Below are 25,990 nucleotides of genomic sequence, written 5' to 3' on the forward strand. Positions count from 1 at the left end.
GCCATCATTATTTTCAAAGCATTTTTTCTACTTGAGCCCAGATTTCCATTTTTATTTTCTTTTTTAAATCATTTTTTGGGAGCTCGTACAACTCTTATCACAATCCATACATACACATTTGCACATTTGTTGCCATCATTCTCAAAACATTTTCTTTCTACTTGAGTCCTTGGTATCAGCTCATTTTTCCCCTCCCTCCCCTCCTCCTTCCCTGCTCATGAACCCTTGATAACTTATAAATTATTATATTTTTGGCATTTATATTCTTTTGATATGCCTTTAAAAATATTTTTGAGCATCTTGTGCTATTCAGCTGCATTACTTATTAGCCCTCATTTTTGCTATTGTAAATCATCTTGCGATCAACCCCCCTTTCCCCCCTGCATTCACTGAAGATGTGAGCACCAGGGCTGTGAGCTTCCTTTCTTCTAAATTCCAGCATCTAAGTTCCCTGACTTCTCAGTTCAACTTCAAGATACCCTACCCCGGGGGCCTTGTCCTGGACTGGTTGTCTCCTAGTGCTTGGCTCTCTTAGCCACTGAATGAAGTCCAGCCCGTCAGTTTCCCTAAAGATTTTTCTTTCTCATTGCCATATAGTTGATTCCAACTCTTAGTGACCCTATAGAACAGGGTAGAGCTGTCCCTGTGGGTTTCTGAGACTTTTAACTCTTTATAGATGTAGAAAGCCTCATCTTCCTCCCGAGAAGCGGCTGGTGATTTTGAAAGCTGACTTTGTGGTTAGCACCCCAACAAATAACCACTATGCCACAGCTTCAGAAATCCCATGTAGGGTCGTTAGGAGTCAGACTCGACTCGATGGCAGTGTGTTTGGTTTTTAATTTTAGGTGTTCTTATTTTCCACTTAAACCCCAGTTTTGCCACACTGATCATACATACACAAACTCATGTGAATTGGTGGCGAGTTATTCCAAGTCATGGCCTCGTGTGTTCAGTGTAGAATTGTGCTCCATAGTTCTCAAAGGCTGTGTTCTTTTGGAAGCAGATCTTCAGGCCTTTCTTCTGACCTGCCAACCTTTCCCACTCAACTGTGTGTGCCTCCCAGGGACGCTAGCTGGCAGTGAGTTGGTCCCTGGCTCATGGCTGTGATCTTTTGGAAGCAGATTGCCAGGCCTTTAAGTCTGCAAGCTCCGTTGAAACCTATTCAGTATGACAACATGAAAGTCTCCACTGAGGTATAGGTAGTGACTGCCCATGGGGTGTGTTGATCAGAACACCCCTTCCTGCATGGAAGGGTGGGGGAATCCTACCATTGGACTACCAGTGAACTTCACTCTGAGCACTGGCTGCTCCTGACCTAGTTTGTCTTCAGGACTAGAGATTGTCTGCTCCCCTAAAGATTGACAGTCTCAGAAGCCCTATGGAGGGTTGCTTGGGGCTGGAAGCAAAGCAATGACAATGCCCTTGGTTTGACTTTGGTATCGTTTCTTGACTTCTAAAGAGCCTCTAGTCATTCTGCACCACGTGTTTCATTTGACCCAAGCTGAATCCTCAATTTCCTTTAGCCAACAGGATCCTATGCCCCGGAGAGGTATTCTAAACACACACACACACACACACACACACACACACACATCTGTATCCAGGTGGCAAGAGTCCTGCTTGGAAAAGTGACCATATGCTGGATATTTGGAATCAGGCCTTCCAACTTCCAACTCAGCTTGTTCCCCCAGTTCCTTCACTCTCCTCTGGTCAACCTTGCTTACCAACGTTGTAAGATTGATGTCATCAAGCCAGTTCCCTGGTAGTTCTTGCCCCTTTTATATCTATCTCTATATAGGCGCCCTAGGCTATACAATGACCTGCTAACCACAAGGTCCACGGTTCGAACTTACGGACCCGTTCTGTAGGGGTCAGATGAGGCTGTCTAGATAATGATTTAAAGTCTAGGAAGCCCACAGGGGCAGTTCTACTTTGTCCTTACATGGTCCCTTGGAGTCAGAATCGACTGACAGCAGTGAGTTTTTGGACCTATCTGCATACATGTTCTCGTTTCCTAACCTAGATTGACAGATGACCTGGGCCCTGACTTGTTTGCAGATCATCCTGCCTCCCCAGGAACCTTGACCCATCCATTACATTCCCTCTCCTAACTCAATTTCTTACATCCTCAAAAACAAACTCAAAGACGAACAAAACCCCTCTTTCGACCTTCTCACAGCCAAGCCTTTCCAAAGTAGCCTACACTCGCTGTGTCCGTCATTTTCGTCAGGACAAGGAATATCATGCAGCTCAGTGGGCATTTGATAAATCCCAGGCCTCTATACTACCCAGAGACCAGAAACCAGGCTCTCCCTCTTCCTCTCCCAGCTCAACGACCACTCCCGCTCCCATCGCCGCTCGGGCCCAGACTCCTCCCTCTGCCGCGCCTTCCCGGGGCTCTCGCGAGACTTGGCGCTTCCTTTACGCGCCGTCCCAGTGAAGCGGTGCACTTCTCGCGAGGCTGCAGGCAGGGCCGGGCCCGACATGGCGGAAGGTAGGCTTTTCGTGGAGCCGCGCGGGAAGGCGCGGAGCGGTCGGGGCGCTGCTAGCAGGACCCAGCAGCCCTGGGAGGGACCGCCCGGGCGCGGTCGCATGGGGCACAGCAGGTCTCGCGAGCCTTCCTCTTCTGTTGCTCCTGGGCGCTCAGGGCCGGGGTCTTGAGCGCTGTTCCTATGGCAACGCCCCTCCCGCGGTGCTCAGCCCTGAAGGGACCCGGACGGGCTGCGGAGCAGCTGGGGAGGTCGCTCCCGAGTCGGGACTGCGTGCCGCCGCGGGGCTCCCGAGGGTGGCGGGGAGGCGCCTTTGATGGCTGGCGTTGCTGGGACGGCCGGGAAGTCACCCTTCTCCTTTAGGAAATCGAAACTGCTGCCCTGGCACGCCCCGCATCCGAAAGGGGTGCATCCCTCCGCCGCAGAAGCGCTTGGGCTCTTTGGGGTGAAGTAGAGGGCTGCAACCCTGCGGGCGCGCGCCGTGGTGTCTGTGCCCCTCGCAGCCCGAGCCTGGAGGCCGACTGGATTCTCCCCAGGTTTCAGAATGGGAGCGGGAGGAGGGGGACTGCTCCGTAAGGAGTCGTCCAAGGTCACACTTGATGGAAGAGTCGGGCCCCCTTTCCTCTCTGATACTCTCCGTGTGACACTGCAGGGGCTGGCAGTCTCGTCGCCCTGACTCCGTCTCTCTCAACCTAACCATATGAGAAGCCTTGCCAAAACATTCTCGTGTACTTGGGGAGGGGGCGCGGGAGATGGGAAGCGACACGACCGGGACCCACCATAGAGTGACGCTGTTGGACCTGGCTTGTGTACTTTCCCCGTTCACACAGTTCTGTAGGAAGAGACTCCTGGTTCGACTTCACATTCATTAAGTGACAGCAGTTGGCTTGGACCCCGTGTCAGCTTGGTTGCTGTACCTTCTGTTGGCGTTTTGAGCAAAGCATCGCCTGAACTCACTTTTATTTTGCCGGTCGATTTGGGCAGCACGGGACTGTTGCAGGCCTTTCTCATCGGAATTGTCAGGCTTCAGAACAAGCCTTGGGAAGAAGGCCTGGCATGCATGTGTGTTACTTATTCTTTGTAGATAAAGGAATGGAAGGCAACATTTGAGAGCTGTGACAAAGTAGCAGTTCTTTTTGCCCTTGTTCTTTCTACCAGTGACCTGAGAGAAACTCAAAAGCTCCATCTTTCTCTTGGAGCTGCTGGTGGTTTCGAACTGCTCACCTTGCAGTTAGCAGCCCAGTGTGTAACCACCTTCAATCTTGGAAACTCACCGAGGCAGTCCTACCCTGTCTGATCCTTGGCATTGACTCAGTGGCAGTGAATGAGTTCAGTGACCTGAAGACTATAAATTTACATACCTCTTGTTGCAAGTGGGAGAAAAAAAACGAGGAAACCCACAGGGACAGTTCTCCTGGTCCCATAGGGTCCCTGTGAGTTGGAATCAACTCGATGGCAGTGGGTTTTTAGTCTTACTGAAAACGAGGGGCCCTGGTGGGTTATGAGTTGGGTTGCTAACCGCGGGGCCCACAGTTTGAACCCACCAGCGGCTCCTCAGAGATAGATGAAGCTTTCTGCTCTTGCACAGATGCATAGCTTCCCAAACCCAAAGGGGCAGTTCTGTTTTGCCCCATAGGGTGGCTGTGAGTGCCAGTGGACTCTGGCAGTGAGTTCGAGTTGGTTTTTGTTGTAGTTCTTGATCATTGCAAGGGAAGGAGCCCTGGTGGCGCTGTCGGGTACACAATCAACTGCATTGCCTGCGGTTCACTCCGAGGGAGAATGAAGGTGTACTGCCTCTGAGCCCTGTCAAGTCCCTGTGAGTCAGAATGGACTTGATGGCAGTGGGGTTGGTTTGTTTGGTGACTTAAAGAGTGGGACAGCGGATGTGGAAGAAAGGGGCATCCCATGGAGTTACTTTTGGGATGAATCCGTGTTGTCTTACACAGTGGGCAGCCAGCCACGTGGCACCTGCTGCTCACCAGTGCTGGTGTGCAGAAGCTTAGGACAGGCCTCTGAGGGTAGTCCCAGGCCTCCTATAGCAGAAGGGCAGGGAGGGAGTGTTTGAGGGACTGCCTTAGCCAGGTACCCTGGAGCTGATTCAGACCTGTGGCAACCCATGTGTAAGTAGCACTGTGCTCCATTGGACTCTTCAGTGGCTGATTTTTCCAAGTAGGTCCCCAAACTTCCTCCTCCTGAGGCACCTCTAAGTGGACTCGCTCCTCCAACCTTCTGGTCAGCATCCAGACACGGTACCTGATTGTGGAGCACCGCTGGTTTCCGTGCTCTGCAGTCAGGATCCAGTCAGCACACTGTTAGCTTGCAAGTGCCCTGAGGTGTGTGCTGGAGTGACCTTGGGAGACATCTCGCCAGTGAAGTGCGCCTCTTCACACAAACCCAACCTTCCCTCTCCAGGTGAAATTGCTGAGAGTCAGGTGATAGGTAAACCCAGTCATGAGGTTCTGACGTAACAGTTTTTTCCTTTTGCAGTTTTCCCCCAGTTTCCTGGCTTGTGTTCTGATGTAAAGTTTTCTGAAATAACGTGCAAGCTTTAGACTAAGGAGAAGTGGGCAAGGCGCTGGAGGCCAACCCCCTCGTTAAATTGATGCTTGGTATGCATGGGAAAGGTTAGCTAGAAATTATTTAGCAAGTGGTGTTGCTTTAAGGAGCCCTGGTGGCCTCTTGGATTACAAGTGTGTCCACTCACTCGGAGGTCTGCAGTTCAAAACCACCAGGCGGCACTCTGAGCAAAGAGTTACGGTCTTAGCAGTTCTACTCTGTCCCATAGGATCACTGTCGGAATTGACTCAACGGCAGTGAGTGAGATTGCTTCTTTAATGCTTCTTGGACTTTAATCAGAATTCCTCAGAGTCACAACACTTGTCTGAGACACTCATTTAACTCTAAACAAATAGCAAACATGTGCATCATCTAACATTTAGGTTATCTGTAAGCACACCCTGCAGGAACTGCTCTGATGTTTGGCTGTTTGGTGCCCCAGCTGGTGGAGACAGAACCTAGATTCTGGAAGAACCTTGAGAGACTGTGTATCTGTAACTTCTTTCCTTCTGACTCTCCAACTAAAGTCTGTGTGCAGCCTAGTTTTCATTTCCTCTGAATCTCCACAGCTGACTTCTTAATCTACACTTCCTTCCTCACTCCAGTGAACTGCTTCAGCTGGCTCCTACAGGGTCTTCCTACCCTTACTTATTTGCCATAATTTTGCCTTCCCAGAGCCCTGAAGGGTTTCTGTTTATTATCCGGAATGACTTGATGGCACTGGGTTTTTATTTTTTAATATAGCCTATTTACACAGGGAGCCCCGGTGGAGTACTGCTTACATATAGGACTGTGATCCACAAGTTTAGCAGTTGGAAGCCACCAGCTTTTGAGAAAAATGGGGTTTTCCACTCCCATTGAGAGTTACAGTCTCAGAAACTCAAAGGGACCATTCTACCCTGCCTTCCAGGGTCACTATGAGTCAGCAGTGAATTTGGTTTGGGGCTTTATTTACATAGTTCCCACTGTTCCTTGAAAATGTAAATTAGATCATGTCACTCCTATTCTTCTCAATATACCTACCCTGCTACTCCTCACTCCCCTGGCTCACCGTCATCATATTCCAAAGCCTTCCAAGGGCACTCAGGTTCCTACAAGGTTGACCCCTGGTTGTAACCTCTTTATTCCTTCTCTTGTCATGAACTCTGCCTATCCTCTTCCTTGCCATCCATTGTGTACCCACCATGCTTCTAGCTCGTCTTTGTCGTGCAGTTCCAGCCAGCGACCTGGGCCAGCCAGCCTTTCCCCATTTCTCCACGTGGCAGAGGCTGACTTCATGAAGATGCATCTTTTTATCACCTTATTAGCGCACTTCCTGATTTTAAGTTCTCTCTCTGGAATGTAAGCCTCCTGAGGATGAAAACCTTTCTAGTTCACTGCTGTATCCCCAAACCTAGCCTATTGAAGGTTGGAGGAATGGACGAGTTTCCTGAACATCCTTTTGCCAGACGTCAAGGAAAGTTTTCTGGATACATCTCTTGATAAGTCAACTTGCTGGTTGAACTTCTTTTTGTGCCCTATCTCCAGTCTGTTGAGAGCTACTTAACTCCCTTTTATCCAGTCCATGTTAGTTTCAGCCACTCAAGAACATTGCTTCAGAGCTCAGCCTGCAGTCAGACATGCGTTTGAGTCCTGGTTTTCCTAAGCCATGACCACTGGCAAGCACGCAGCCTGATGTCCTCAATTCCCAGACGGGGGTGATCTCTATCTCACAGGTAACTTTTCGGTTAAAAAGGAATAAGGCTGAAATTGAAAAATGAAGAAGAAGAAATGGTATGTTGATCATACCTTTTATTATTTGCTTAGTGGAGTCTGGCCAGGAAAACACGTTTGACAAAAATTTACCTGGTGTGAGATAATTCTGAAAGGTTCATAATGTGGTGGGATAAAGACATTCCATAGTCCAGTCCTTCACCAGCTAGTGCAAGTAGCCATGCCTCACTTGTGGCTATTTAAATTTATTAAAATGAAATCAAATTGAAAGTGTAGTGTCTCATTTTGATCAAAGATTCTATAGAAAAATCCTGATAAGAAGTAGGGAATGAAAAAAAAAAAAAAGAAGTAGGGAATGGAGAACAGAATTTCAAGTTCTCATGGCATCCAGACTTTTCTTCACCCCCGGAACAGTGGCCCTGAGATCATCGTTCTTTGGAGAGGATGTGAACGGGGAGGAGGAACAGTTCAGGAACAGGGGCTGGGAATTGTTGCACAACTTGAAGAATGTGACGCGTGTCCAAGGATTGTACATGTGGAAACTGTTGAGTTTAGAGTGTTCTGCTACAGTCATAATACATGTTCAGTTCCTTAGTCACCCTAGCCCCTTTCCACTTAAAGCTTAGTCGTCTGGTGGCCATTGGGCAGCACAGGGCCTTTAAAAGCCTGCCTGCAGCATTGCAGAAAGGGCTGCTGGTTAGCTCTCTTCCAGAAAATGCCTCATCAGAGCAAGCCAGTAGAGGCAGAGAAAGAAGAAGCTTTGTTCTCTTTCCGGTGTTGAAATGCATCTGTGCGTTACTTCACTCATTCAACAAATATCCCAGCCATTAAATAGTTACATATAGTCTCCTACTGCCATCGAGTGGATTCCAACTCATGGTGACCAAGTGTACGGTTTCCAAGGTTGTAAATCTTTACGGGAGCAGCCAGCCTTCTCTTTCTCCCTCACATGTCCTGTGTTGACCTCCCAAAGAGTTCCCCCTCCCCCTACCTCTCCCCCATTCCTTTCTCTTCCCTTGAACTTCTGTCACCACTTGTAGCTGTTAGCTTTTTTCATTGAAGACTTCTCCCCCACACCCCCACAAAGGAGGGTTCCCCTGTGACTTGGAATTGACTCAATAGCAATGGGTGTTAGAGCCTTTTGGGAGGGAACGTTTGGAACAATACGTGTGGAGGAAACGATACATTTAGGTGGAAAGTGCAAAGTGCTCGGCATGACTGAAAATTCAGGCTAGGAGGAGAGTTTTAGGGAAGTGCTAGGGAGTGCGGTTTGCACAGTCAGGGAAAGCCTCTGCTGTAGGAAGAGTCTCCAGACGGGCTTTGAAAAGTCAGCCCGCCCCTGCTAAACCAGAGGAGCCCACAGCTGCTCTGGAGGGGAGGAGGCAGTCTGTTTCCATAAAGATCACAGGCTTGGGAGCCCCGCGGGGCAGTTCTCTCTCCTCGAGGGTCCCTCTGAGTAAGAGTTGACTCCCTGCAATGGGTATGGTGGCTTGAGGATTTTGACACGAAGGAGCCCCGGTGACAAACTAGTTAAGCACGTGGCTTATCCCTCCAGTTACTCTAGGTGACAGTGAGGCATTCTGCGTCTGAGGCAAAGTGCAGCCTCAGGAATCCTATGGGGCACTCTTCCTCCTCCGCCCTCTGTGGCTGCTGGGAGTGGATGCAAGCTGACAGCAGTGGGCTGGAGTTTTGACCAGGGGAGAGGGCACAGGTCGTTATTCTAGGTAGAGGAGCTAGTGAGCGGATGTGTCACTGGGAAAATAATCTGAGAGCGACGTCATGAAGGCACGGAATATCAGAATATCAGGTTGATCTGGTTGTGTTTTCTCGTGTGTGCTATGGGGAGTTGCTGAAAGGTATGATCGGCCAGGGTAGTGACATGACTAGAGTTATCTAAGGCAAGTTGAGGTGACAGCGTGGAGCAGGGCCTTGTTTGGTAGGGACATTGAGGGGCTTTGGGGCCAGACAGAACAGATGTGAGAGCTGTAGAAGGTACGGAAGACAAGATTGGAAGCCCGTTTGACTGTTGATGAGCTATCAGGAGGCTCAGGGCGTTAGAGCTGGAAGCCTGGAATAACATCTGGCTTGCTAACAGGAAACAGAGGAACGGGTTTGAACACAAAAGCTTGGGCTGCAGTTTGGGGCCTACCTTGCTATGCCTGAGGTGCACCTCAAGATGGTTGTGCCTAGCAGGCCACGGGAGATGTGTCTGCAGTGGGGCTTCTGGGGTGGAAAGAAGTTGTTAGCTGGTGCTTGTGAGCCACGCCTCCAAAAGCAGCCGATGAGCCCTGTGCAGGAGGAGCTTTTCCAAGAACACAAGCCACACCCCTGAAGAAGACACAGGCAGACAAGCTATAACGGAGTGGATTTACAGTCAGGAAAAATGTATTTCATTTCACATACATGCTGTGAGGGGTGAGCAAGGCCCGGCCTCTGCAGAACGGGGGTGGGGTGGGGGTGGGTGCAAAGGTCCTCAAATGAGCCTGCATATTGTGCTTCGTGGCTTACTGAGCTTTCACTTCTGCACCGGTGATTAATGGCACCACTGAGCAGCCAACAACCTAGAGCCGTCCCAGACTTCACCCTGATGCCACAGGCCAGCCGGGCGGCCGGCCGGTACTCCTGTTCCTCGTCCTCACATCTGTTCTTGCCTCTGGGCTGCCCTTCCCTTAGCTCAGATTCGTGGCTCTCAGCTCGAGAGCCCTGCAGTCCTTCACATGCACATCACCTGGGAGCTTTAAAACAACTCATGATTTAATTAACATGCCCCACAACATTCTTTCCATCTGAGCTGTTCTCCAATAAAATGTGGGGTTTGCTGCATAATTTTCAAGTAAACGTGTGTCTCACTCACTCTGGGTGTCTAATCTTTCCAGTAATATGAAGTACTAGGTAGTAAATTTTGTCACTGATCAGAGTCAAGATGTTTTTCAAAAGTAAACTTTGGTTACATAATGGCTTTAGGACTGTGACACCATTTTAGGTTCGACAGTTACAACTGCTAGAGCTTTCAAAGCGTGAAAAGCCAAGACAAAAAAATGGCTCTTTGCACTATGACACTTCACAAAATATCCAAACCCCTTTTTGGTCACCTTTTTTGTGCGTGTGGTGGGGGGTTGCAGCACGGTAGAGCACCAGTGACCTTCCTTGGCACGCTGTTTTCTTTTCCTCTCCTTTTTGTGCGGTGTAACGATTCCGCAGAAAATGCGACCTTTTATTATTACTGCCCACTCGACAATTTTCCAATCTTTAGAACCCCTGATTAATGCATACTCAGGAACCCCAAGATTAGAAAGAAAAGAACTCCATCTTCAGAATCACAGACTCAGGAAGTTGTAGTGGTGATGATTCCGGAGGTTGTTGAATCTGATGTCAACAAAGAAGATAGTATTCTCTGGGAGGGTGGTGCTTTGCTGAAACAACATCTAGACAGTCCCTCCCTGGGTTGTGATCGAGATTGAGTCATTTTTTTTAATCGTTTTATTAGGGGCTCATACAACTCATCACAATTCACACATAAATCAATTGTGTAAAGCACATTTGTACATTCATTGCCCTCATCATTCTCAAAACATTTGCTCTCCACCTAAGCCCTTGGCATCAGCTCATTTCCCCCCTCCCTTCCACTCCCTCCTCCCTCATGAACCCTTGATAATTTATAAATTATTATTTTGTCATATCTTGCCCTGTCCGATGTCTCCCTTCATCCACTTTTCTGTTGTCTGTCCCCCAGGGAGGAGGTCACATGTAGATGCTTGTAATCGGTTCTCCCTTTCCAACCTACCCTCTTTCCACCCTCCTGGTATCGCCACTCGCACCACTGGTCCTGAAGGGATCATCCGCCCTGGATTCCCTGTGTTTCCAGTTCCTATCTGTACCAGTGTACATCCGCTGGTCTAACCAGACTTGCAAGGTAGAATTGGGGTCGTGATAGTGGGGAGGGAGGAAGCATTTAGGAACTAGAGGAAAATTGTATTTTTCATTGTTGCTGTATCGCACCCTGACTGGCTCGTCTCCTCCCTGAGACCCTTCTTTAAGGGGATGTCCAGTGGCCTACAAATGGGCTTTGGGTCTCCACTCCACACTACCCCCCTCATTCACTATGATAAGATTTTCTGTTCTGATGATGCCTTATACCTGATCCCTTCAACACCTTGTGATTGCACAGGCTGATGTGCTTCTTCCATGTGGCCTTGGTTGCTTCTGAGCTAGATGGCCGCTTGTTTATCTTCAAGCCTTTAAGACCTCAGACACTATATCTTTTGATAGCCGGGCACCATCAGCTTTCTTCACCACATTTGCTTATGCACCCATTTGTTGATCCATTCATTCTTAATCTGTGCCTTTAAGAAAGGGTTGGTGAGTCAGAACAGGTGTTTACACAGTTGTGATTTAGCCTTACCTTGATTTCAAGGAAAGCATAAGCCTGCTCAAGGACTTAAAAGCTGCCTGGGCAGCAAGTGAAGGTGCTTGTGGTGAATACTTTGTGGCAACCGCTGTTGTTTTGAGTGAGTGCAAGTTTGCATGCTATTAAAGAGCAAGTAGGACTTGTAGTCTGGTTTGGGTGTTGTGATGCTGGAAGCGCTGTCGCAAACATTTCAAATATTAGCAAGGTCACCCATGGTGGACAAGTTTTAGCGGCACTTCCAGACGGAGACAGATGAGGAAAAAGGACAGTGCAGGTTTACTCTAAAAGGCACTCAAAATATGACTGGGGAAGAGCTGAGTGAACTGCCTCTTCAAAATAGCGCCGACCTGCATGACTTGGACAGAATAAAGGTTTTCAGACCTTCGTTTGCTAATGTGGTGCAACTGAAAGGAAACTGCTGCAAACATCCATTAATAACTGGGATGTAATATTCACAAAGTATGATTTGGAAAAGTGGAAAGTTGGAAGTTCCCCCCAAAATGAAATTGAATGCATAAGATCGCTGTCCTAGGCATTGATGAATGGGATTTGGTATGATTGAATTATATCATTAATAACACATACTACAGTGGTTCTCAACCTTCCTAGTGCCGCGACCTTTTAATACAGTTCCTAAAATAAATAAATAAATAAATTCATAAATAGATAGATAAATACAGCTCCTCATGTGACTCCCCAGCCATGAAATTGTTTTCATTGCTACTTCATAACTAATTTTGCTACAAAGGGGTCACGACCCTCAGGGTGAGAACCACTGACATACAAGTAAATTTTGCTGAAAGCAGTTACAGCAGTACGTTGACAGGGAACTGTCAGAATTTAAGCAAATTCAAAAGAGGATGTAACATGAGGGATCTCATTGCTGGTGCCAGATGGGTTTTGTCTAAAAGCAGAAAATTTAAGAAAGATGTTTGCTAGTGTCTTTATTGACTGTGCAAAGGCATTTGACTGTGTGTGGTGCTAACAAATTAAGGATTGGAAGTTCCAGTAGTTTGAATAAAATTTGGATACTGCTGGGTTTAAAATGAGGGAAAGCGTGTGTCAGGGCTGTACCTGTCTGTACTTAATCTGCATGCTGAGCAAATAATCTGAGAAGCTGGACTATTTCAGGAATGGAGGAAGACTCTAACAATTTGTAATATACAGGTGATACGGCCTTGCTTACTGAAAGCAAAGAAGACTGTTGAAGATCAAAGACTACAGCCTCATCAATATAGATTACACTTGAGCCTAAAGAAAAAAATCCGCACAACTGATCAATAAGCCACATCATGGGGTAGGGGAGTGGGGAGGGAGGGGAAAAAAAGAGGACCTGATGCCAAGGGTTTAAGTGGAGAGCAAATGCTTTGAAAATGATGAGGGCAATGAATGTACAGATGTGCTTTACACAATTGATGTATGTATGCATTGTGATAAGAGTTCTATGAGCCCCTAATAAAACGTTTAAAAAAATGCAAAGAAGACAAGATTCACCAAGTATGATACCCACAGGGCCAATAATCATATGAAGAAATGCTTATGGTCATTAGCTATAAGAGAAGTGGGAATTTAACCAATAGTGGGGCACCATTTCACACTGGCACTCACATGAAAAAAAAAAAACAGAAGATAAATGCTGAGGACATGTGGTGAGACTGGGACATTCACACATCGCTGGTGGAAAAGCAGAATTGTACAAACACTGGAAAGCAGTGTGGCACATCCTTAAACAAATTCAAACAGAAATACCTATGATCCAAGAATCAATCTTTCTCTAGTTTGTGCCTCCAAGAAATAAAGAACAAAACACAGATTTACGCACACCCCTGTTTATTGCTGTGCTGTCCACAATGGCAAAGAAGTAGACACAGCCAAATGCCCTCCTGTGGCCGGCTGGATGCAGAACCTCGGGTCGATCCCATGGAATACCACCCATCCCTAAAGTGTAATGATGGATACGTTCAACAAAGTTGGTCCATCTCATAAAGAGAAAGACACCAGAAAAAGCAGACTTTAAGACTATGGAGAAGCTAAGCGGAGGGGGGAAATACTGACATTTCCACATACAATCAAGAACAATAAAACCAATCAGATTCAATTGATGTTTGTATGGATTGTGACAAGAGTTGCATGAGCCCCAATAAAATGATTTTTAAAAATGAGTTGTGCAATCAGTCAGTTCTAGAGCTCTTTCCCCACTCCTGTCTTTATTTCCCACTCCCAAGATCCCCCTTCCCTCCCTCTCACTCGCTCCCCACCTCTGCATCCCCTGCCAATCCCTGTATCAGTTATTACCACTATGCATCCACTCCTGTGGGTCACAAACCGAGAAACCCAATAGAAACAATAAAAACCAAATTCAAAATGAGGTGGTAAGGACAAAATAATAATATAAAAACCAAAATACAAATAATGAGTAAGAAAGAAAAGACCCTCATCAACATTCCAAAAACCAGGGAAGAAATTTCTGCCAAGGAACAAGTAAGAGATACTTGCCCACAGAACTAACTCAAGTGTCAGGTCTATGGGGAGGTCATCTGGCCAAGTATCAAGTTCGATTCAGCACATTCAAGATTACAGTGGTCTCTGCCTGACACCAAGGCTGTTTGAGACCCTTGCGTGTGGTCTGATCAGATACTCAGCAGATGGGATGGGGCCCTACTGTCCTCTGAGCCTTCTACAAATTGGGTGTTCATAATTTTAATTCTGATACTTTTCCCTTTGCTATATTTAATGTTTTATTGTCATTTTTGGATCATTCAAGCTTGTGTACATCTTCCACGTGGACTTAGTTGGCTTGTATAGATGGCTGCTTGTTTGAGTACAAGCCTTAAAGACCCCAAACACTATTCCAATTCATAGCTAGGCACCATCTACTTTCTTCACCCCACTGTGCTGTAGCACCCTTATCTTCAGTGATCCTTTCACGAAGGTGAGTATTGAACAGGGTCATGTTATCAGAACTACGTGTTCTTGAATTGGGGCTAGAGTTAAGTAGGAGCCCAGACTCCATCTGCTTTTCTGTGGGGTGGCACATCTCAGGTTTACTTTGGCTGTCATAGTACACCAAAATCACAACCCTATAATATCACCTGCTTCAATAGCAGCCATAAGCCAAGCCAATCAGTAATCAAACAAGCAGAACACACAAAAAGCTAGCTACAAGCAGGAAAGCACCCCCCCCAAAAAAAACCCCACAAAAAATACAGTATTCTCAATCACTTCCCCCCACCCGGGGTATATGTCAATTGCACTATTATTAATTTCCCCAATGACCCAGCACTGCAAACACTGTCAGTATGAGGAGTCTTTGTAAGTACAGTTTCACCTTAGTCACAACCCATGAGTTTTTGTCTTGTGCAGTTAATCGCTCATTCGATTGGGCTCTGTTGACCATGGGGGTTGATGCCAGTGGGGGTCTTCCTGGGCCAGCACCCCCAAGTGTAGAGATCTGTTCAACAGATTCCAGCCTGTCGAGTCAAGTATCAGGTGATCTTTGTGTGATGTCCTGATCCAAACCAAACCAACTCCAGTGAATCCGTAGCAACCCTTATCGGACAGGCTGGAACTGCCCAGGGGTCTCCAGGGCTGTGGGTCTTCACAGAAGCAGACTGCCATGCCTTTCCCCTGCCACTGACGGGCTCTAACAGCTGGCCTTCTGGCCACTTAGCAGGCCAGCACTTTAGGGACCACCCCAGTAGGCTCTTTAATGTCCTGATAAAAACACACTCACTGCTATCCAGTGAACTGAGTCCTGGTGACCTGTAGCACGGGCAGAACACTGGGTTTCCAGGACTAACTCTTGGGGAGCAGAGAGTCTCATCTTTCTCCTCCGGGGAGGCTGATGGTTTCAAATTGCTGAACTTGCCGTTAGCAACCCACCATATCACTACTGCACCACCTGGGCTCCTCCAGGGTCCTCTTTCGGTGCTGAAATCATGCTATGAGGCAGTGAGCGGGGCGTTTTGCATTCTCACTAGCAATGATTGAGGGGCCCAGTTTTTCATATCTTGGTCCGCACTTAGTATTCTGTGTCTCTGGGTGTGTCCTCGTTCATAGCAACCTGATCGGATGGAGTAGAACTTCATCATAAGCCTTCCTAAACTGTAATTAGTCATCCTAGCGTGTGTACTGGTAGATCTTTGTGGTGTTAATTTGCATCTTCTTAATGTCCATAGATGGCACATCTTTTCATATGCTTATTTACCATCTATTATATTTGGTGAAGTGTCTTCAAAGTGTTAGATCTTGGGTGGGCGTGGGGGTATTTTCTTGCTTTGTAAGAGGTCTTAATATGTCTGGGTGCAAGCCTTTTTGGGTCTATGTCTGCAAATATTTTCTCTCAATTTGTGGCTTGCCTTTTCAACTTCATTTGAAAAACACTTTTTAGAAATTGTTAGTGTCCACTCTATTTTCATTTTTCTCCTGTTCAACAAAAGGCACTGCCATCGAGTCAATTCCGATTTTTTTCATATTTTTTGAAATCTTTGTGAAGCCTGCAAGTTACCAAGGTTTTTTTTTCCTTCTTCTACATGGTTTATGGTCTTAACTCTTAAACTTAGATACCCAATTAGTTTTGAGTTAATTTTTGTATGGGGTAGGAAGTAAGGACTGGGGTTCACCTTTTTCATGTGGATGGTCCATTCTTGCATCGCCAATGAAATGATACAAAAATCTCCATACTACTGATCAGGTGCTTATAACCTGACCAGGTGTCCTTGTCATCCTTTGGTTTCTCCCCATGAAACATGTTGGGCTGGGCAACACCTGCCATTTGTGTGTGTTGGTAGTTGCCATTGAGTTAACTTACACTTGGGGCGAGCTAGGTGCGCAGAGTAGAACCTAAGCTTTTCAAAGCTGTGAGCGTTAGGAAGCAGATTGGTAGGCCGGCCTGTATTTTGAGGCCTCTCTGGGTGAGTTCAAACTGGCAAGCTTTCAACCAGTAACTAAATAAATGGTTCGCTTTTGCCCTGTTTTTGCCTTGCCTCTTCTTTGCTCCTAGCGTCTGTGGTTTATATTTTGTGTCAATTTCCAGGCAGTAGCTAGCAATGTGTGCTTAGAATCCGGAGAGAGCCAAAAGGCTCTCGCCGGAGATTTTGGAATTACATGTGTATGTTGATATTCTTAGAAATGTACAGGTTTTCTTTAAGAGAGCCAGGAGCGAATGATGGCGGAAGTGAACTTTGAAGGCGGCTCTGTGTTACGGGTTAGGTAGAGGAAGCCTCACATCTCCATTCTCGAAGGGCACATGTCTTCTTAACGCCCCTCTCTCCTACCTCTCGTTTGTCCTCTCTCATCTCAGTGTCTCCCACTGGTGTTCTGTTTCCATTTTTGCCCAGGTTTCACGCCTTCGAGTGTGAATTAGTCTCCAGATTCTTGCTCCTCCTCTCGTTGGGAGTTCTTTGTAGGCACTAGTTTGAGTCCACATTTGACATGACATTATTCATTTGGAAGACAGCCTGCCGGTTTTTAAGAACGCAGAGGCAACTGTGAATCCACCATAATGTTTTGTGCATAGGTGTTTCAGTAAGATTTTCACATTGGTAGTTTCAGTGAAATGGATATGCATAGTTGTTTGTCGTTAGGTTCTGATTCACAGTGACCCTGTGTACAGCGGAACGAACCGGTGCCCGGTCCTGCACAATTGTTGTTTGGGCTCCTTCTTGCAGCCACTGTGTCAGTCTGTAGTTACTTATTGATCTTAGATTGATGATGGGTTAGGGCTCTTGAGGACCCAAAATACTCGGGTTGTCTGGATTGTGGTGTGATGGAAACAAGGTTAGCGTTCATCTTGCTTTATGGAATGAAAATCTCCAGTGCACAGCCACAAGCTACCACCATGACAAGTCAGCAGCCTGCTCTCACAGGCCACCCTTTCCCCTGGACTTGCAGAGGCAGGTGCTGCAGGGAATTATTTCATGTGGTGTGTCTAACCAAAGTTTCTAACTCCCACCCAAAACCTTTCCCTGCATAAGTCTGGTAAGAAAATGATAGGATTCTCCTGTGAGTAAGTATGAACAGGATTCCTGGGAGTGCCATCCTGTTATGTATAAAACAAGGCCTCTGAGAAGCAAGGGGAGGGATCTCATTACCAGCAAGAACAAGGAGTAGAGTTTGTCCTCCAGACCAGAGACCCCTGCGCAGTGAGCCTCCTCCATCCGGACGACAGCGATGCTGTCAGAGGAGCAGCAACAGAACCAGGCGCCCGAACATGGGACCGAGTGATGGCTCTCCTGACCCGCAGTGCAAGTAAAGCCAAGTGCGCGTGTGCAGGAGGCTAGCTTGTGGAGTGGGGTGCGTCGGGGCACTTACTTGGGGAAGTTGGACTTGCTGACCTCAGGAAGTGGAGCTGACTTCCTTTGGGCTGAGGCTTCCCGGAACGGGTTGCCTGTGGGCACTTAATGCGGGGAGCTGGGTTTGCTGACCCATGGACCATCAGCTGAATGAATGCCTTCAGTTGAGGCTTACAGCAAAGTGCGTGTGTGCTTTGGGCCTTTACTAGCAGACTTGACAGAACTTTGTAACGTGTCTTGACAACTCAACCCTGAGCATTTCTCACTGGCGTTACCTGTTAATTTCCTTAATAAACACATCAATCATAGATTTTGTCTGTGAGTTCTATGTAACCATTGCAATGGGTATCAGAACCTAGAGAAGCAAAGTAGAGAACTTTAAGAGCACGTAGTAGGCGTTTTTCGTCAATGAATTTTAGGAGGACTGGCCTACACTTAGGCATATGTCTGTTTCTCACAGAGCCATGTAGTAATATCTGTTCAGTGAACTTGTTAACTGAGTAGTTTAGAAGGAGAATTTGCCCAAGAGAGTGAAAAACTAAAACCCTTTCTTCTTGGCATCATCTGGACTCGATATGTTATAAGCAGGCATCGGCTTTTATTTAAATATTGTAAACTAAAGCAACACTTGCTAGAACGCCTGTCTTTTGCTCTACTTTAAGCCAGGTGATTTAGCTTCTTCCTCCATTTGTATCTTGTTGGCAGAGTACTGTCAGGTTTCATTGAGTTGGCTTGATTGCCTGTCTTTTATCATCCATTAAACTGTGCAAAAGCATGTATTTGATGGTTTCCTTTACCCGGATATTGACATTTCATGAGAACTTAATGAATTTTTGATGAGTATGACTAGGTTATACAATTGCCTTAAGAAATGAAAGTCTTTAAACAAATCAATAAATGCATTAAAATGTGTTTTTGTTGGTCAGAGCAAATTGTTTTGGAGGCCACGCCTGACCTCTTCTAGCTTCATTAGGTAGAAGGAGAACTTAAATTCACATTTGCTCAACTCTACATTTGGTTCCTACCAAACGAGTTAGACGTGCCTCCATTCTTCCACCTTCTTTATCCTATTGTGTCCTTTCCACAGGATTCTACTCCTGCTGGGTTCCATGATCCATTGCAGTGACCATCTGGAACTCATACCCACAATTATGGGGTTTATTAGGGAAATGAACAATGCAAATCGGGATCAGAAATGTTAAGGATACAGTTTTTTTATTTGTAGTTCCTCTTCTCAACTTTGCCTACATATGTGTCTCTAGCCCTTAGCCTCTGCTCTGGCACATATAAAACTCTTTATATGCTGATAAATGTTCAAAGACTTTGTCTCACGTACTTTGGACATGTCAGGAGAGACCAGTTCCTGGAGAAGGACATCATGTTAGGTCAAGTAGAGGGGGGCAGGAAAGGAGAGGAAGGCCCTCAAGGAGATGGTTGACAAAGGGGCTGCCACAATGGGCATTGGAACAGTTGTGACCAGGGCAGTGTTTGATTCTGTTGTGTATTAGTTCACCATGGGTTGGAACTGGCGCGATGTCACCTAACAACGCCACACCCAGTCATTTGGTGGGAGTTACAAAGTTATGGATCGAAGAGCCATACTAAGTAAGTTCATACCACTGTGGTCTACGCCAGCGGTTCTCAACCTGTGGGTCGCCCGATTCATAACAGTAGCAAAATTATAGTTATGAAGTAGCAAGGAAAATAGTTTTATGGTTGGGGGCATCACCACAACATGGGGAACTGTATTAAAGGGTTGTGGCATTGGGAAGGTTGAGGACCACTGGTCTATGCAAACAATAGTATCAGTCTGTGTAACTTAGGGAGATATGGACTTAGGGGCTGCACTTTTTCTATAGAGCAGTCTGATGGCTACCGTGTTAGTCGCACTCCACATCTATGGAAGCTGGGTTCTCTGGATACCATTTGAACTGCCTGAGTGATTATGCTATCCTGGAGTCATGTCATTGAGCCTGGCCGTGGACTAGCCCCCCTTTCTGTATTTCTGATTCATTGTCTTACATTTTTTGTGTGGCATATTACATTTGAGTATTAGATTATTTAATTTAATTATTTAATTTTCCTACAACTCAAGTTATTTTCATAATTCTGTCATTTCAATTTGATAGAAAATAATAGTTTGTTTTAGAAATGTGGTGCCTAGACTTAAATATTTCAAAACTCATAGCAATAATGTCCCCCCAGTCCTGTTCCCCAGAGATCATCATTTTCTAGTCTTTTGGTTGTTGCTCCTCTTTTTTGTCTCTTCGTGATAATGTTTATGTTGCTGTTTCTAGAGCAGTTTTACACCTTGACTGGCTTTCTACTTTGGTGGATTAAGAGTTGCCTCTTTGAGAGTTGGTTTTTTAACATTTTTTAAAGGACCATCTAACGCATACATCTTCCAAATGAACATGGTGCTTACTTTGACAGCATGTTGGACTGCATCCTTTTTCGTTGAGGAATTGTCCATACAGACTTTAGTATCTAAAGTAGCTTACTCAGTTTTGAGGAGCCTTGCTGTCATCGTGGATGACAGGTTGGACTTTGAACTGCAGCTGCTCCCACAGGAGAAAGAGGCTTTCAATTCGTGTAAAGAGTTTCCGTCTTGGAAACGCAAAGGGGCAGTTCTGCGCTGTCTTATCGCTAGGAGTTGACATTGAGATTCAGGTGGCAGTGAGATTCAGCATTGCTCCCGTGTTTCCCATTTCTGTGTGTAGATTTCCTCATCACCTCAGACTTGTCTACTAGATTGCCTTCATCCCGATTTTGAGTGCAGGTACCAGTTGTAGTGGTTGTCAGCTAATTCTGCCAAGAGTGCTGAGAAGGAGGTCTCCCCCTTGTTTTACAGATCAAGAAGCCGAAGCCCCTAGAGATAGCCTGGTCCATTTGCAGTCCCATAGCTAGTTCCTGAAAGGGGAGTTGGGTCCCCATCAGTTTGACTGAAAAACCCATCCATCTGTCTGTTCGCTCTTTTAACGTTTTAATTGAAACACAGTATACACACAGAAGAACACAAATCATAAGCGTAGCACCCAGTTACACTTGTAAGCACTACTTACAACACTTGAAATACTTGTAAGCACTACTAACGGGGGGGGGGGGGGGAGCTTAAGGGTACCGCAGAGGACATCCTGTTACCTGTCAGTTACCACTCCCCCACACCCTACAGGTAACCGTTATAGGGACTTCTGACACCAGAGATTTGTTTGCTACAAGTGATGTCAGTTTTTTCAAATAATTTTATTGTTGTTGTACCGCTAATTGCAAGGTTGGCAGTTTGAAACCACCAGCCATAGAAGAAAGACAAGGCTTTCTACTCCTGGATAGAATCAGTTTTGGAAACTCACGGGGCCAGTTCGACCTTGCCTTGTAGGGCCACTGTAAGCCGGAATCCATCGCAGTGAGTTTGAGGGGTTTTGTTAGTGTGTTTTGCTGTGGGTTTTGTTGTTGTTTTGCATATCCTATTTCCAGTTTTTCTTTGAAGAGGCCAGTCATTGGTTTCTTTCTCGTCAGCAGAGCGTGTTTGGTTCCAGGACGTGAACGTGCTTGTTTAGTGCTTCCTCGTTGAGGTGAACTTGACAGTTTCTTGCTCTTTAGTGTGAGCCACTGGGAAGAAGGCACCAGACCCTATGTGCATTTGTCTCACCCGAGGGAAAGAACGGAGCAAGTCTGCTAATGAGGTTTTGTATAATGCTGTTTGCTGGGATTTTACGACTATTGGAAGAATCATGGGAAGTCCCGTTTTCCTTAAGCGAACATTTTTTAGAGCAGTGTTTGGTGTAGATAGTAAACCACATCATTGTCGTTTGGGAGTGTGGGGGGGTCCATCAGCATATTTAGCTTCTGAACACAAAGATTAGCATTTAAATCAAATGTCCGCCTTCTAAGTGCTTTACCCCATCACTTGTCCAAGAATCCTGACTCTCACTCTGGACTTGCATCTAGTTTCTGTCTCCAGGCATAGAATGCAGATCCCCCAGGAGAGGAGAAAATTAAAAGTGTCCTCCCATATGTGTGTGGAGAAAATAATCTAGTAGTATTTAAGTACATTGCTCTTAAAATGTTTTCTAATTATGCAAACAAGGCATATGTGTGATAGAATACTTAACTAATACAGAAAATGCAAAAAAGGTAAAAACATTGCCCAGCGTTCCCCCTTTTAGTGTGACTTACTGGTAGTTTATGATGTGTGATCTGTCTTTTTTTAGAGAGCCCTGGTGGTGTAGTGCTTGCAAGGTGTGCTGCTAATGGCATGGTCGGCACTTTGAAACCACCAGCTGCTCTGCGGTAGAAACACAGGGCTTTCTACGCCCACAAAGAGTTACAGCGTCAGAAATCCACAGAAGCCGTTCTACCCTACCCTGAGGGCCGCTGAGTTGCCAGGGAGTTTGGCTTTTGAGTTTGCTTGAGGGCCGCTGAGTTGCCAGGGAGTTTGGCTTTTGAGTTTGCTAATGTGTCAGGCCCCATGATGGGTGCTGAGATGCAGGCACAAATCCTTTCTCCTCGGGGGTGAAGGCCTGGATTAAACCCACCATGCAGACAGGGCTCTAGGCAGCGGGATGGGGTCCCTGTGAAGTTACAGTGCCCGAGTCCAGAGAGTGGGCCGCGAGAGCGATGGGGTTGGGTTGTGGCCGTGTGAGTGAGCAGGAGCCATCTAAGGTTTCTCTGGTTTCTTGTTTGGTAACTGGGGTGATGACGGTGCCCTTTATTAGCACATTGACCATAGGAGGAAAGAGTGCGTTTACTTGAGGTTTTCCTTTGGGCATAGTGAGTTCGCAGTGTCTGTGGGTCTATAGGGAGCCCTGGCGGCAGTCAGGTAAGCACTGGACTGTAACCGAAAAGTCAGCAGTTCCAAACCACCAGCCTCTCCTTGGGAGAAAGATGGGGTGCTCTGCTCCTGTAACGATCGACAGCATGGAAAACCCCGTGTAGGGTCTCTATGAGTCTGAACCAGCTCAGTGGCAGTGGTTTGGGTTTTTTGTTTGGTGGGCCAGTAGGGAAAAGTCTGTAAGACAAGTGGATAGAGGAACCCAAAGAGAGCACTCTGGACCAGTGAGATGGGCCTGTGTGTCAGGGCACGGCACCTATGTCGTGTTTGGGTGCTGTCAAAGACCTGGTCTAGCCTCTCTTAGAAGAACACACAATTGAGACGAGGGCCAGGGATAGAACTCGGGGGGTGCTTGTGGTCAGCTCATGGGAGGGATACTGAGAAGCACATGGAAGAGGCAGGCCACCTGGCTTAAAGGAGGGGTGGTGGCGGCAATATGATGGCTGACAGAAGTGAAGGAGGGAGGAATGGATAATACTGTCAAGTACAGATAGTCCCCAACTTACCAAGGGGTTCTGTTCTGATGAGTCCATTGTAAGATGTAAAGGGACTCCAGGATGGATGATCCCTTCAGGACCAGTGCTGAGAATGGCGATACCAGGAGGGTGAAGAGAGGGTGGGGTAGAAAGGGGGAACCGATTACAGGGATCTACATATAACCTCCTCCCTGGGGGACGGACAACAGAAAAATGGGTGAAGGGAGACGTCTGACAGTGTAAGATATGACAAGATAATTATACATTTTTAAGGGTTCATGAGGGATGGGGGAGAGGGGAGAGAGAAGGGAAAAAGGAGGAATTAATGCCAGGGGCTTACATGGAGAGCAAATGTTTTGAGAATGATGAAGGTAACAAATGTACAAATGTGCTTTATACAATTGATGCATGTATGGATTGTGATAAGAGTTGTATGATCCCCAATAAAATGATTTTTTTTAAAGTTGTACTTTTTTTTTTTTTAAGTATTGTTACCTTTTATTGGCAGTATCTTTAGAAACCCAATCTTTTGTCTTTGGTGGCTGGAAGCATTATACATATAAACATCTCCAAGTGAACCTAAGAATGATATTATCAGTAAGTTACAAGCTGCAACATTATATGTAATACATATTACTCATGTTACTAATGGCAAGATGAATCCCCAAAGATCAAACAAACCCCAAGATACGTGCTGTCTGTCCAGGACTGTAGGAGCTGTGCAGCAGATGGAGTGGAGAACCCGGTAGGGCAGCATGGAGGAATGGCCAGTGAGGAAACGGGGTGTGGTAGCTGGAGGTGGAAGGGCAGAGGTTGTCAGATACAGTGTAAAAGGAGGGCTTTGTTTTAACACTGACATGAGCAGGTTTCTGGGCTGATGGCAGGACCCTGTTGAAAGACTGACACTGCTGGAAGAAGGCATGGTTGTCCATTTTTAGGAGTGGGGGAAGAGTAGGATTTGGCATGTAGTGGAGGGATTGATTTAATTGGGTGTGGCTGCCGGTTTGTTTTTGTTTAAGGGTGGGATACTTTCTCTAAGAACGCCTGCTGTAGGCCTGAGGGGCTGCTGGTAGAGTGAGTTGTGGGCAGTAACTCCGTTTTCTCAGCCACAACCAAAAGATCAAACCTACTGCAGTTGAATCAGTTCGGACTCATGGTGATTCTATAGGACCAAGTAGAACTGCTGTCCAGGTTTTCTGAGGCTATAAATCTTTACGGGAGCTGCGGGCCTCGTCTTTCTTCTGTGGAGTGGCTGATGGTTTCAAACTGCTGACCTTGTGGTTAGCAGTGGCTAAGAGGCACAAGGACTCCTTCAGTTGCCTCAGTTTCGGGGGCAAAGATGTTGACTGCCATTTTAAAAAGTCGTCTAGGCGATTTGCTGTCATTTTCTCTCTGAAACTCAGACTTGGTAGGAAAGGGTTTGCAGAGCCCATACCTGTCAGAATCTTCATGTGTGTCTGTCTATTCATTGTCTTACATTGGCTATTTAGCTTCAGGGAACTTGAGGGCAGAATCTTGGACCACGAGTTTCTCTTTGACCTAGAGGGCGGCATCATGAAGCCATGTAGGGGTCTTGTGGGGGGTATCACCAAGAACTCTCAGACCTGGCATGTGTTTGCTCATTTGGCAGCAATCCCATGGGTGGGCTGTGGGCATGCTATCTATCTGTTTGTTTTCCCTGGTAAACGTGCCTTCTTTGTTTCCCTTGCAGAGGAGGTAGCCAAGTTGGAGAAGCACTTGATGCTCCTCCGAAAAGAATATGTCAAGCTGCAGAACAAATTGGCCGAGACCGAGAAGAGATGCACTTTGTTGGCTGCACAAGCTGACAAGGAAAACAGCAGCGAGTCCTTCATCAGCCGGCTGCTGACGTTCGTGGCCGACCTCTGTGAGCAGGAGCAGTATAGGTAAGGTCTGGGACAGGGGCTGCATGGGGTCACAGCCCTTTTACTTCACTCCTTAGCCCCATTGAATCTTCTAGCTCCTTGACTTTCTCCCCAAATTTGATTCTATCTGATCAGGACATTAATTAGCCAGCCAGCCTTTATTCCCTAGAAAGTAAGATCCTGGCAGCAAAAAATTTTGTCTCTCTTATTCTCTGCTTGTCTTCACAGGGTCTAGTAGTCGGGGCGATAGCACCACATGCAGAAAGCACTAGCTAAGATTTAACTAGTGAGGAATGTGGGTGGAGAGGGAGGAGGTGAGGTTCATTTGAGACAGTCAAAAAATAAGTCTTAGAACCCTGACCAGTATGTGTGATGGTCCACTGCTGTTGTCTCTTAGTGACCTGTCCTGTGAGAGGAACCTGACTGATAGGAACCCTGGTCGTGTGGTGGTTAAACGTTGGGGGGCGATCCTCCAGCCAGCAGTTTGAAACCACCTATTGCTCTCGGGGAGAAAGACTGCTTTCTACTCCAGTAAACAGCTACAGAGGGTTGCTGTGTCAGCAGTGACTGGGTGGCAGTGAGTTTGGTTTGAAGAGACCCTGTAGGACAGAAGAGAACTGCTCCATAGAGACCGAGGCAGTAAATCTTCACGGAAACAGAGCGCCTCACCTTTATCCCTCTCGCTGGCTGGTAGGTTTGAACTCTAGGCCTTTCACTTAGCGTCATCTGTGCCACCAGGGCTCAGTCGGCTTGCTGGGAAGCTGAAATCGCTCTGTGATCTGCAGTTAACATGCATGCCTCAGGTTCTTGATCTGTAAAATGGGGAGAATAGTAATCCTTAAGGTTGTAAGGATTAAATTCGTGACTGCACATAAAGCTCGTAGACCAGTGGTTCTCAACCTTCCTAAGGCTGCGACCCGTTAATACAGTTCCTCATGTTGTGATGACCCCCCCAAACCATAAAATTATTATGTTGCTACTTCAAAACTGTAATTTTGCTACTGTTGTGAATCGGGCGACCCCTGTGAAAGGGTCGTTTGACCCCCAGGTTGAGAACCGCTCTTAGACCCTGGCATGTATTTAAGTATTCAGTTATCTGCTGTTAACTTGAGTTTTGAGATTGATGGTTTGGTAGATAGAGTCTTATCATTTCATAAAAATGAGTTCATGCTATATTTACTTAATTGTGATTGACTTATTTCAGTGTGCTTTGCAGGTTCATTTATGCTATAAGATAGGTTTTAAAATTTTTAAACTGAAGAATGCAGAAGAAACTGGTACATTTATTTTTATATGACCTTTGCCCTACAAAACAAACCAAATCAAACCAAGCCCAGCCCG

The 25,990-nt window shown here is 46.4% G+C and overlaps 1 protein-coding gene across 2 annotated transcripts in view; it reads left to right on the forward strand.

The window, feature by feature from the left end:
* Positions 1-2,398: 2,398 nt before the first annotated feature.
* ANKFY1 (ankyrin repeat and FYVE domain containing 1) overlaps positions 2,399-25,990 on the forward strand; it is an 84,954-nt gene continuing 61,362 nt past the window's right edge. For both annotated transcript variants that reach the window (XM_075561165.1, XM_075561166.1), the window contains exons 1-2: positions 2,399-2,494; positions 24,478-24,670. In XM_075561165.1, coding sequence (XP_075417280.1) covers positions 2,485-2,494; positions 24,478-24,670 — 203 coding nt within the window. In that variant the 5' untranslated portion in view covers positions 2,399-2,484. The remainder of the gene's footprint in view (positions 2,495-24,477; positions 24,671-25,990) is intronic.

This window comes from Tenrec ecaudatus, chromosome 10 (assembly GCF_050624435.1).
Source record: "Tenrec ecaudatus isolate mTenEca1 chromosome 10, mTenEca1.hap1, whole genome shotgun sequence".
Lineage (NCBI taxonomy): Eukaryota > Metazoa > Chordata > Mammalia > Afrosoricida > Tenrecidae > Tenrec > Tenrec ecaudatus.